Source organism: Macaca fascicularis, chromosome 9 (genome assembly GCF_037993035.2).
Source record: "Macaca fascicularis isolate 582-1 chromosome 9, T2T-MFA8v1.1".
NCBI classification, from domain to species: Eukaryota; Metazoa; Chordata; class Mammalia; order Primates; family Cercopithecidae; genus Macaca; species Macaca fascicularis.
In genome coordinates, this window is record NC_088383.1 from 135,458,660 (window position 1) to 135,471,140 (window position 12,481).

General features: G+C 44.3%; 1 protein-coding gene across 8 annotated transcripts in view; it reads right to left on the reverse strand.

Annotated features, from left to right (window-relative positions):
• The window catches only part of C9H10orf90 (chromosome 9 C10orf90 homolog), a 239,936-nt gene that overhangs the window by 61,830 nt on the left and 165,625 nt on the right, over positions 1-12,481 (reverse strand). For 7 of the 8 annotated variants that reach the window (XM_074003071.1, XM_065521607.2, XM_074003070.1 and 4 more), the window contains one exon: positions 10,080-11,208. In XM_074003071.1, the coding sequence (XP_073859172.1) occupies positions 10,080-11,181 (1,102 nt within the window). In that variant the 5' untranslated portion in view covers positions 11,182-11,208. Of the gene's footprint in view, positions 1-9,171; positions 9,413-10,079; positions 11,209-12,481 lie in introns of those variants that run through there. The other variant, XM_045361733.3, reaches the window with a different exon arrangement.

Below are 12,481 nucleotides of genomic sequence, written 5' to 3' on the forward strand. Positions count from 1 at the left end.
CTGGGATTACAGGAGTGAGCAACCATGCCCGGCCGAGTGTTGTTTTTTCAATAAGAGAAAATGAAGCATTAGAAAAGCAAATGAATTGAAGAAGAAACTGATTGCATTTAAATTCCTTTCTAAGCAACATTTCAGTGAATGATATTAGACCTGGAAAGAAACCAGTTACCAGCCGCGCCAACAGCCACGGTAGGCTTTGAGGCCACGAAGTTCATGAGGGTTTTGACAGTGAATTACATCAGCGTAAATTCTCCCTGACGTCTAGCATGCTGTATCTTCCAAATGCACAACACTGTGACATTCAATGGACCATCCCTCCCCAGCTCCGCTGCCTGAGGTCTAATGCTCCACTGTTCATAGTTTTTTTGGCTGTAATTTCTGAACTGCAGTGGTCCACGTGCTCTTACATGCCCAAGGATATTTATGAAGATGCAGAAGTTGTCAAAGAAACTCAAAGTCATTTGTTCACTATCTACAGAGGCCATCTGATCAAAAATGCCTAAATATGATCCACCCATATACAAAAACGGATAAGCCTCTATTTTCTTAAAACACCAGGGTCGTTCATCTGCTGAATATACACCAAAGACACTGGAAGAGTGAGTAGATTTTAAGTAAAACTACATAAGTTTCCCTTTATTTCAGCAAACTTATATATTTATAAATGGGGAAAGTAGGACAAAGCCAGGAGTGAGGTCTGCACACCAAATATCACCGTGAGAGCTCACATATTTGCAAGAGATGGGCCTCAAAGTTGACACTGAATTTTAACACACAACGAAGCACACAGTTTGTTACCCCATGGGTCAAATGCTCTGAGAAAGAAAACCTAGAGTTGTTCAGAGGATGCACAACTCTGGAAAAAAGAAAGAATTGAGTTTTTTTTTTTCCTGTGGGGCACACATAAATAGCATTGTTTAATAACATGAATGAGACACAGGCTCAGTGCAGGCTCTGGCACCACACCAAAGCACAAAGCACACCAAAGAAAACCAGTGCAGTTCTGCCAGGGACTGACTGCCATGATGTGGTCCTTGCATGCAAATGTTTCACTCAACTGAGGAAATGATTAAGGAAAACTGAATTTCTGTAGCTTCTGTCTTTAACTTCTGATTCTATAGACAACAGCCATCTAATGGACCGGTTTATATACTCCTCATCTGTCTGTGACTTTCACTGTTCCTACAAGGGCATTTATTTCAAGAATTAGATTAGGCAAGAGTAGGCATTTGAGGAACAGCTTCTAATCCTAAGTGACAAAGGTTGTGTTCCCTGCATAGAGGACACCTGCCCTGTGCACCTGCCCCTCAGGCTCTCACAGGGACCTTAACCTTGAAGAATCTCCCCATTACCCATGAATAGCTGAGAATCAAGATACACTATAGAATGGACCTGCTTAAACTATGTTGTCAAAGTAGTTTGTTGTAAAATACAGGGATATTTTTCATAATGCTATCAGATGTTCTCAGATGGGCCTCATGCCCAAGCCCGTGGTGCTTCTGCTTGGTTACCCTGACACTCACTGTCACTCATGTAGAGACGGTTGCTCTGCAGTGTCCCAATTTAATCCTAATTTATCCCCCAAACAGAGCTCTTAACCAGGGAGGTACTGACTGAGACATGTTCATTGCAGCATTGGATGAGTGTGTTTTGGTTGGGCGCAGTGGCTCACGCCTGTAATCCCAGCACTTTGGGAGGCCGAGACGAGTGGATCACTTGAAGCCAGGAGTGAGTGTGTTTTGAAAAGTACCCACCCATGTCTGATGCACCTCTCTGGTTAAGAATATCTTTTTCATACTCTCTGATAAAACCCCTGTACCACCTAAGGTCAATAGAATGCTCCAAATATAGACTGCAGTACTTTATTTGCAGTAATGCCCTCATGGGGCTATGACCTAGCAGGGGAAATAAAAGAACATCTGATAGCAATATGAAAAATATTTCTGCATTTAACAACAAACTACTTTGACAACATAGTTTAAGAAGAATTAATGGGCTGGCTCTACCATCTTTATTTATTTCTTGTTTGCCAAAGTTAGCCATTATTGATGAAAAGAAAATCACATTTTACAGAAAATCTTAAAGCTTTGCTTTAAGATTATAAGAAAAGAGCAAAAACTCACCAAGTCAAAGGAATTAAACACATCATCGATTTCTCACTTTTTTTGTTCTATTTTGCAGGGTCATCTGTATCTAGAATACTTTTTCTTTCAGAACTCATCATGCTACTACCCCTACCTTTTTCCAAGATCCCTTCTAAATTGACTTCCTGTGAACAGCTTGGATGATACTGAGGACTAATGATAATTACAAAATGGTTTGAGTCCCCACCACGAGCCCAAGTGCTCAGCACTCTTTACGTAAATTACCTTGTAAAGGACAAGCAAGCAACTGGCGGAGTATAAATGGAGCCCCAGATGAGCCTCATTCCCAAGCCCGTGGTGCTTCTGCCAGGTTACCCTGTTACTCACTGTTACTCATGTGTAAATGGCTGCTCTGCAGTGTCCTAATTTAAAAGATCAGCCCATTACCTGGTCAGCCTGCTTCAGGCTTTGAATCCATTTCTCTTAATCTATTCCTGGCAAACCTGAGTAAATGGCCCATTAATAATGACTCTCTCCTAAACACTGTAGGGACACCTCCTATTCATATAAATGGAAGAATTACTCAGAAAAAAAGAAAAAACAAAGCCATTCTCTCCACGAAGCTAGCTGGGATGGCTGACATGACCAACCTTTAGATACCATATGGACTCTTGGGAATGATCTGGAAACGGTGTTTACGATGATGAGGAAAATGACACAATCTCATCAAGACTTACCAAGAGATAAATAAAACATTCTCAGAAACCTTCAAAATATTTTTGCAACACTGCTTACATATTTTCACCTCTTTAACATTAAATGTGACCACATGAAGGATCATAAAGTTGTTCCTTGACAATACTTGATTATTCTTACCGAGTTCCTAAAGGGAAACAATATTTTGAGACATTTCCCCTGCCACCCTCCACTTCAACTTCAAACCAAGTGGGGATTCTCGTTTTCACTTTCTTTTTCACAACCTACCTCTTGGCGGTGAATCGTTCATCGCTCCTCACCCTTTCCTTGCCAGAGAGGTTTTGAATATGGGGATGGGGAAAGGTAGTTTGAGGAAGTAAACACATCAAGCACTTAAGGGGCCCTGACATAAGATTGGGCTTTTTGGGTCATCAACAAAACCCATCCTCCACCCAGCCCACAGGTCCAGGGCACCCACTCTGCAGGCCATTGCTCCATGGTTCTCTATGAGGCTTTGCTCCCAGGCTCTCTACTGGGTAAGATGAGGTCAATGCCAGAGACTCAGAGTTGAATCCTGTCCTCCAGGACTGTGCAGTGTGCAAATATAACAACGACCTCTACGAAACAGCAAATGCATCACATTAAAAGACCGCTACCTGCCTAGCAAGGAGACCAGGTCTGAGTTATGTGTCAGCATCGCAGAACCAGAGAAGAGCCCAGCGTCTGGTACCACAGCGGACACGATCAATGTCAGGTGAGCAAGGGGAGGTTGTCTGGGTGCTGGCAGGAGGTGCCAGGGCCATGCCCACTGAGTCACAATGAGTGGCACAGGAGCACCTGTTCTTGCTGCTGATGGGAAAGGTGGCAGGCAAGCTGGAGGCCAAGGTCGAACTGCAGTGGGCACCTGCTCTTACGGGACAGGAAGAGAGTCAGAGTGAGACGGGATGGTATTGGTTAGAAAAGGTGAAGAGTAAACAGTACAAGGAGGCCGACAACTCTTCCCTTTGACTCTGAGCGTTGCTCCTTCACCATGTTCTAAGAATCGACCTGAGAAGCAGGCTTGTCTGACAGCTCCTGTGGCAGAAAACCACAGGCCCAAAAAATGTATAAATTAACAAACAAGGAAAGAAGAAAACACAAGATGATCTTGTCCACCTCTCTTATTCCACAGATGAAAAAAACAGAGACCTTGCAGGCAAGGGACCTGCCCAAAGTCACCCAGAGGGCCTGCCCTGGAGCAGGGGGGTCACACACTTCTTCAGAAAAGGCCCAGACAGTAAAAATGTTAGGCTTTGTGGGCCATAAGGTCTCTGTCCCAACTATTCAACTTTGTTGTTGCAGTGTGAAAGCAGCCACAGAACAATGCATAAATAAATTGGCATGGCTCTGTCTCAATACAACTATTTACAAAAACAGGCACCAGGCTGAACTTGGAGTCCCGGTGGTTTGCTCATGCCTGCCGTAGAGCTGCTGCTAAATACCGGGGGCTGAGTTCTTGTCTATTCATCAGCTGATTCTAAGACTCTCTGGCTTATCTTGCTGTTAACAATGAAACAAAACACAAAAACTCATTCTGCTCAATTCTTCTGGTTTCCCTAAAGGTAAGAAAAGACTATTGTAAGATTGTTTACCTGCTTCTCAACCCTGTACCCACTTCATTAGGAAGAACTGTGTAGTTGTGATGTGAATGTCCGCCAGCCAGCAGCAGAAAAGTGGGGAAGCTCTGCAGGGTAGAGGCAGCCCCAGAAAACCAGGAGGGCGTTAGGCACACCTGCAGTCACTTGGAGTCAGCGTGGGACTGCCACATCATCTAATCCATTGGCAAACCTTATTGATTTACCTTGAACACATAGCCCCAGAATCTGACCACTTTTCAATACCTTCACTACTGCTACCCTGTCCAAGTCACTGCTCCCACTCCTGGACAATTGTCCAATATATATTTGCTGAATGAACAAACATCAAGAGCGAGAGAGTAGAATTATGCACTAGCCTCCTCATACAGGTGCTAAGGCCTATAGCGCTCACCACCAATCCCCTGCCCCGGGTCTAGCCTAGCAAGATCCTTGACTTATTTTAGAGCATTATGGAATGACAGAGTGGAAAACACAGACTGAATGGCAGAATGGCCAGCTGTGATGGACACTGCATTATACTGCTCAGATCTCCCTTCAGGAAAGAAGAGCTTCTTCCCCCAGCTGCTGGAAGTCCTATAGGAAGAGTGCCCTCGGCGATCCACCCTATAGGAATTGGCTGACTGAAGAGAGCTCCCTCACCCAAGGTCACATACCTTCCTGGGAAATATAAGGGCCCAGTCCCCTTACAGAAACTCAGAATAACCTTGAAGGCCTATCCTAGATTCAGAGTTCCCTAAGTGGCTGGCAGAGGCCTTGCTTATGACTGCACCACAGAACACCTTCTCCCTCTGCCCAGTCCTGCTTCGCTTCCTGGATGTTGTATCCCAGAACACTCCCCAGTAAATACCCTGACCATTCATCTCCACCTCAGAGTCTGATTTCTAGAGAATCTAATATGCAATACTGGGAAACAGAGTAAAGTTTACCTTAGGGGATGGATTTAGTTGAATACTAGACCAGAAGTCAGTAAATTATAGACTGCAGGTCAAATCTGGCCCACTTCTTGTTAGTGTAAATAAAGTTTTATTGGCAACAGCCACACTTATGTATTTATGCATTGTTGATGGCTGATTTTGCACTACAACAGCAAGTTGTCTCCTGCTGTGCCCTTCTCAGTGACAGCCCCAGGCAGAGTAGCAGTTAAGGTGGTGGTGACTCAATGGCAGGCCTCATCTCCACTGCCACTATCAAAGGTGGTATCTGAAGACTGAGTTGTTAGTTGAGTAGTTGCTACAGAAACCATACGGCCCGTGAAGCCAAACACACATTCTCCCAATCTGGCCCTTCACAAAAAAAGGGAAAAAGAAAAGGTTGCTGATCCCAATTATAGATCATTAAAGAAAAAAAAAATCACATTTGTAAAATATCTTCTGGTTCCTCTAGTAAAAAGTCTTCATGGGATGAGAGTGGGAGTCTAATGCAGGCGTCTCTCCTCCAAGTAGGCTTGGTTTATGTGTGCATGGTTTGTTATCTTCCCTCGAGTGGTGTAAGTGAGATAAACCTCTCCCGCTATCAATGTGGCAGTACCGTACCATCTAAGTGCGAGTAGGCACAGAGCTCATTTGGAGACCTGGCAGGGATTTCCGCCTTCTAGTCATCCACATCTTTATTCACTAGTGATGCTAAACTCCACTGAGGACATCTCAGACCAATGCCACCAAAGCCTGTGCACTGACTGAAGGAGTTGCAACATGGGTCCACCATAGAACGTGAACGCAAAGAGGTGTGGACAGTGTATTCACTAATCTTTTCTTCAGTAGCATCTACCATCATTGGAAGATTTTGCTCCCTCTACTTGGATATCTCAGAAATGGAGAAAAGCTTCAGATTTAAGCCACAGATGCACAATAAAATTGGCAGGAAGAAATGTGTCTAAGTCAATAGTGAGTCAGGCATGCACATCCAGTGAGTTGGGAACCATTTGGGTTAACATGGTATATTTCACAGACCACCACAAAGAACTGGATTTCAGGCTGAGGAGGATTTCTGAGCCAATACATTTTAACTGTATCAAATAATATGGCTTATTACATTTTTTCATAAATTAACTTGCAGTTCACTCTCCTAATAGTCTACCACGGTAACTGGCAACCAAATACTAGTATTACTCCAGACATTCACAAGCAGCAGCCTTCAGATACCACCTTTGATAGTGGCAGTGGAGGTGGGGCCTGCCACTGAGTCACCACCGTCTTAATTGCCCTGCCTGGGGCTGTCACTGAGAAGGGAACAGCAGGAGACTAGTACACAGCTCTAGCACCAACTGGCCACGTGGACTTGGGCAAATCATTTATTCTTCAAGCCTCATTTGTGTTGTCTGAAAAATAAGGATAATGATACTCTTTACAGATGGTTGAATGACTCAAAATAATGGATGCAGCCCAGGGCCTGGCGCCTAGGACTTCTACAACATATGTTGTGGTTATGAATAAGATGATGATGATGAAGATGATGATGGTGATGATGACAAGAATGGGGATTAAATTTTTTTATGATAGATGCGAAGATTTGTCCAATGCCCACCTACATGGTGCTATCCGAATGCTTACCAATAGTAGAGATGTAAAGACAAAATATACAGGGACCGAGGAGATGAGCAAAGAGAGAACCAATTCCTTAACCTTCAGCCCGAGACGAGAGCAGGTGCCCACACGTCTATTGGAATGCTATGTCTCAGTAGACACAGCTATTTGAATTGCATGACGTGCTTGTGTCTCATTTTTCCTAATCTTATCTTTTGGGTGCATATCCTGGAGGCTCAATCATGAATACAATTTGTAGAACTTTCTGTCCAATGACATAATGACTAGAACTAAAATTGCTTTGCCTCTGTTTGTAGAATCTCCCAGGCTGCACCCACCAAGCAGCTGAATGTCAGTAAGCCAGCCAACAGAAGATCCTGCTCATGAGGTATTTTGGAATCCTTCAGATAAAAAGAATCAGATTCAATAACTATGAAGTATGAAGACTGCTAATAGCATGTGTAACCACAGGAGGCTGTCAAGAATGTCTCAGATAGGATTCCAGTTCCAGACAGGAAAATATAAACAGTTCCTCTGAGTTTTAATGAGCACTGCTGCAGTCTGAAATCTCTTGCATTATGGCTAAAAGGTATTGTTGAAACTGAAGATCAGCAAGCTCACCCTCCAAACATCGTGCACATTGTGTGAGGACAGCCTGTGGTCATTAAAGTCAATAAGCTGTGCTGGTAAATTTCAGGCCAGAATTCTACAGCATGGACAGATGTGCTTTCTTGTCACCTGAGAAGAAATAGAGTCCACTGGAAATTAGTTTCTGAGTGAGGGAGCACACAGCCAGGGGTACACGTGTAGGTGAGGGTGTGCATTTGTAGGCATCCGAGGCAAGTGCCCCACTGTGCACCCCAGGGCTCGGTGGCTTTGGACTTTGCGGCTGAAGGGCTCAGAATCACATGGAGCCCCTTTTCTTTGCAGAGTCCACTTTAGGCAAATAGAGCTGAAATTTTTTGAAGCTTGATAGGATCTCGAAAAACATCCAATCTAACCGCTGCTCTAGTTACCCAGATGAGGAGTTCAGAGAGTGTCACTCCTCCACATACACTGAACTAGAAATAACAGATCAGCAACTCTACAAAAAGGTGTTCCAAATGTGGTATATATACACCACGGACTACTACTCAGCCATTAGAAGGAATGAAATCATGTCTTATGCAGCAACTTGGTTAAAGCTGGAGGCTATTATTCTCAGTGAAGTAACATAGGAATGGAAAGCCAAAAACTGTATGTTCTCATAAGCAGCAGCTAAGCTATGAGTATGCAAAGGCATACAGAGTGATATGATGGGTTTAGAAACTCAGAAAAGAGAGGGCGAGAGGTGGGCCTAGGGATTTAAAAAAAACACATCAGGTGCAATATACACTACTTGGGTGACGGGTGCACTAAAATCTCAGAATTCACCACTGTATAATTCATCCATGTAACCAAAAACCACTTGTACCCCCAAAGCTACTGAAATTATTAAAAAGGTATTCAAGTCTCCCCTAGTCTCTGTGACTATCTCTTTCCTCAAATGGTAGAATGAAGCCTCATGGCTTAAAGCCACTCACGAATCTCTGGGATATGTGCTTTTTCTGGGGAATGTTGGCCCATAGGATGTAGAATGAATTTACACTACTTGCCTAAGATAATCCCTTACAGGAGTAGTCATTTCACAAAATCACAATAAAAAATCTTCTCTGCACCACCAAAGCCAAAAAGTAAGTTGGGGGAAGTTTCCACACTCTTGTTGCCCTCCTCTGAGATGCGTGTTTGAGATCTGGCTCTTATTATTTGTGGAGAGCCTCTGGTGAAAAGTACTATAAATCCAAATTATTATTTCACACCATGAAACGTGGTTTAAAAAATGAGAATGTGCTTTAACTGGGGTAACACACAACAATGCAGTGGTATATTTCTGGAATCATCATCAATAAGGAAGATGAAGTGCTTAGCTTGAGCAATCTCTTTAAATACTAAAGTGGGATTTATCTTTGGAACACTGGTAGCTGCTTATGTTGTCCTTCTTGTAATAAGTCTGTAAGACATGCGTTTCAATGGTTTAATCAATCTGAAAGCCATATCAAAATTGCCTTAAAAATCTCTGTGCATTAAATATATATATACTTGTTAACATTAATTACATCATTTAACATTTCTATACACATTATAACTTTAAATGTTTTAGTCATTTTTATTAACAAAGCTTTAATGAACCAAAGTTGTACTGTAAAATTATTATGCACATTCTGCATTTTCAATTGTATACTAATATCTTTAAATACCTTTTTCCAAATAGAAATTCAGTAATTCATAAACCAGAGCCTCTTGTAGAAAGTAAAAAGTTGAAAATCAGTAGTTTACACACAGAAAGAAAGAAATCTGGCCTCTTTCCTCCAAAAAATGCCTGCTTTCCTCTTTTGATTTCCCAAGAAAGGTAAAGAGTCCTCAGGGCAGCCCACCTTGGGAATTCTGCCCGACCCTGGAAATGGCAGAAACAGCAACAAATCCTGGCCGAGATGCCCCAGAAGACACAACCAGGGGGACAGAAAATTGCTGCTGCTGCTACTATTTGGCACAGAGAATCCCTGACTTGCCTAATTTAGAAAATGTCCTATAATTACTATACACGCACACACATACACATTCACATGCACACATTCACACATACACACTCCATTATGAAGCTTTGCAGTCTAGCTTTTATATCAATGAGGCTAACTTGAAAAGCAAAAAGTACAGAAATCTGGACACTTCCAAATACGCAGATGTTTGGCGAGAGAGATGAAACATCTGGGGGCGAATGGCATTTCATTCTTCTCACCCTCTTTTGGAAAGCAGTTTGGGCATGTTGTAAATTAACTTCCTTTGGAGGCTATCATTTCCTTCTCATTACATATGGTCTGGAACTATTGGGAACAAGAATTAGACAGAAGGCCTCTTACAATCTACAAAAGTGTCAACTAAAAAAATCTATCCAATCAGACATCGATGCTGAGCTATCAGTTGTCAACTATGTGCAGAGCAGATCACTACAAGTCTACTGAGAAGTGGCTCTTAGAGTAAGTTTTGTATAAGAAACTCACTCAACAGCACCTTGCTAGGACATTTACACAGGTCACCCTCCTGCAGATGCACGCACCACTCACCTGCCCTGTAACTCCAGCCAGGAATGTGAATGGACAGTTGGTTGGCATGACCGCTGGCATGACAATGAGTTGCATGATCCTTTTCCCCTTTTCTTACGGTGACCTGGTTAGCTCCCACATTTGCCAATTCTGTGTTTTCCAATGGAAAAGAACCACTCCAAGGACATGCGCCGGTCCCCAAATGCACCCGCCCCAACGATGGGGTTTCCTTCAAGTGACTTTCTTGTAAACCTGGGTTCCAGCGCTGGCCTACGAGGTCCTGGTCTCCCTCCACGAGCTCCTGCTTCAGGGCTCCGCTTATTGGCTCCCTGTTCACTAGGCCATCTACTCCATCTGCTGTCAATCTGTGGGAACTACAACTGAGGTTGAGCGACAGGACGGATCTGTGCATTTTGGGGCCGGCAATTTGAGGTGGCTCAATGGGGACGGAGAGAGACTTGTCTACATAATAGATTGAATTTGGACACTGCTGAGACACCCTGAGGTGGACACAGGAACTGAACACCAGCGGGCTCTTTCCTGACAGTGGGGTGTCTGGAGAAAAACTGGTCCCTTTGTCATCCACATGGGTGACCCAGTACTTGCGTCTCTCACACAACCCTGTGTGGGCCTCGGGAACCTTCAGCCGCACCACGGAGCTGTTTCCGGAGAACTCTGTGCAGGCAAAAGATCTCTGATGCCGACCTGGATGGGCGCCATTGGCCAGAGCTGGGGGCGCCTGGAACAGTGTGTCCTCAGCCCTGCACTTGGGGCACAGAGAGTCCCCAACAGTCCCCCACAGCAGGGCGCTGGCTGGGGGGCCCACGCGTCTGGCCGTGATGGTGATGGATGCAAACCCTCTGCGGGGACCCCCACAGTGGCTCTCCTCTTTGGGTGGCAGCTCTGTCTCAGGTCCTCGCTCATCTGACGGTGCTGGGATTCCTAATCTGCCCGGAAGTAACGCAAATGCCCTGTGAATGTTGACTCCGCTGCGATTAGCCAGAGATTGCTTGGTGTGATGCGCACGAGCCTGACCAATCGTACAAGGCAGGGGCAAGGAGGCCCTGTTTTCTCTCAGCTTATTCTCATCAATCATCTGGGAGATGACTAAGGATGAAATCATTTTTGTGTTTTGTGATGCCAGGGTCTCCTGCAAGTAGAAAAAGATTCCAATTATTCAAGCAGTCTGTTGAAACACAGACAGTAAACTCTCTTTCAAGGGCCACCAGGATGCTGGAGCACTTGGTTCATAACACTCAGATGTCTTGTCCAAGGCTTTTTACTGTACACCTGATGCTCAGAGATGTCAGGAAAGGCAGGAAAACTAGATGTTTATGACAAGTTACATGTTCTGGAAACATTGGCCTGAGTCATGAATTGGTTTTCTCTGCTGGGCATCTATTCTTAATTTATCTAATGATGTCTCGACGGGAATCATCTAATTCTGATAACTACCTCCACCAAGCCCAGGAGCCCCCAAATACAGGCTCGCATCCTCAATGGAGAGGAAAGACAGAATTCTGGAGGTGGGCTGGAATTTGGGGCCGCAGGTTCATGTGGGAGGTAAGTCAGCACTCCTGAAAAGAAACAGCAATGGTGGTTACCAGGAGGCCTCTCCCTACCTTGGCCCTTCGCAGTCCTCCACATTTGCCGCAGTCCTCCACATTTGCCGCAGTCCTCCACATTTGCCGGTTTAGACTCTAATTCAGTTGCTCCCTGCTGCTTGGCATCATGGAAGTCAAGGTCCAGAGAGCAAAACAATAGAAATCAAATGCCCAGACAGGCATGGTGGCTCACGCCTGTAATCCCAGCACTTTGGGAGGCCGAGGCGGGCAGATCACCTAAGGCTGGGAGTTTGAGACCAGCCTGACCAACATGGAAGAACCCCAACTCTACTAAAATACAAATTTAGCCGGGCGTGGTGGCACATGCCTGTAATCCCAGCTATTCAGGAGGCTGAGGCAGGAGAATCGCTTGAACCCGGGAGGCGGAAGTTGCGGTGAGCTGAGATTGCGTCACTGCACTCCAGCCTGGGCAACAAGAGCGAAACTCTGTCTCACACACACACACACATTAAAAAAAAAAAAAAAAAAAAAAATCAAATGCCCACGTTTGCCCAGACCAACACTATGGCAATCAGTTGATTTCACCTATCAGAATTGGGGGATGGGGACACTGGACCAAGGCACAGGTAGCTTTGCTGCATTTCAATGATCGGTTGCATGAGTTTTTGTCCAATATTTTTAAATGACCAAGGTGTTTCATTTTTCCTAATCAGCAGATTGTCCTAATGGTAAATTGCTCATGTAAATTCCAAAAGAGTGTGCTATGATTTTTAACAAAGCATCTAACCAGGTCTGTACTCATTTGTTTCTATTATGGTTATGTATGAAGCACTACAAAATACAACATGGAAAATGGAC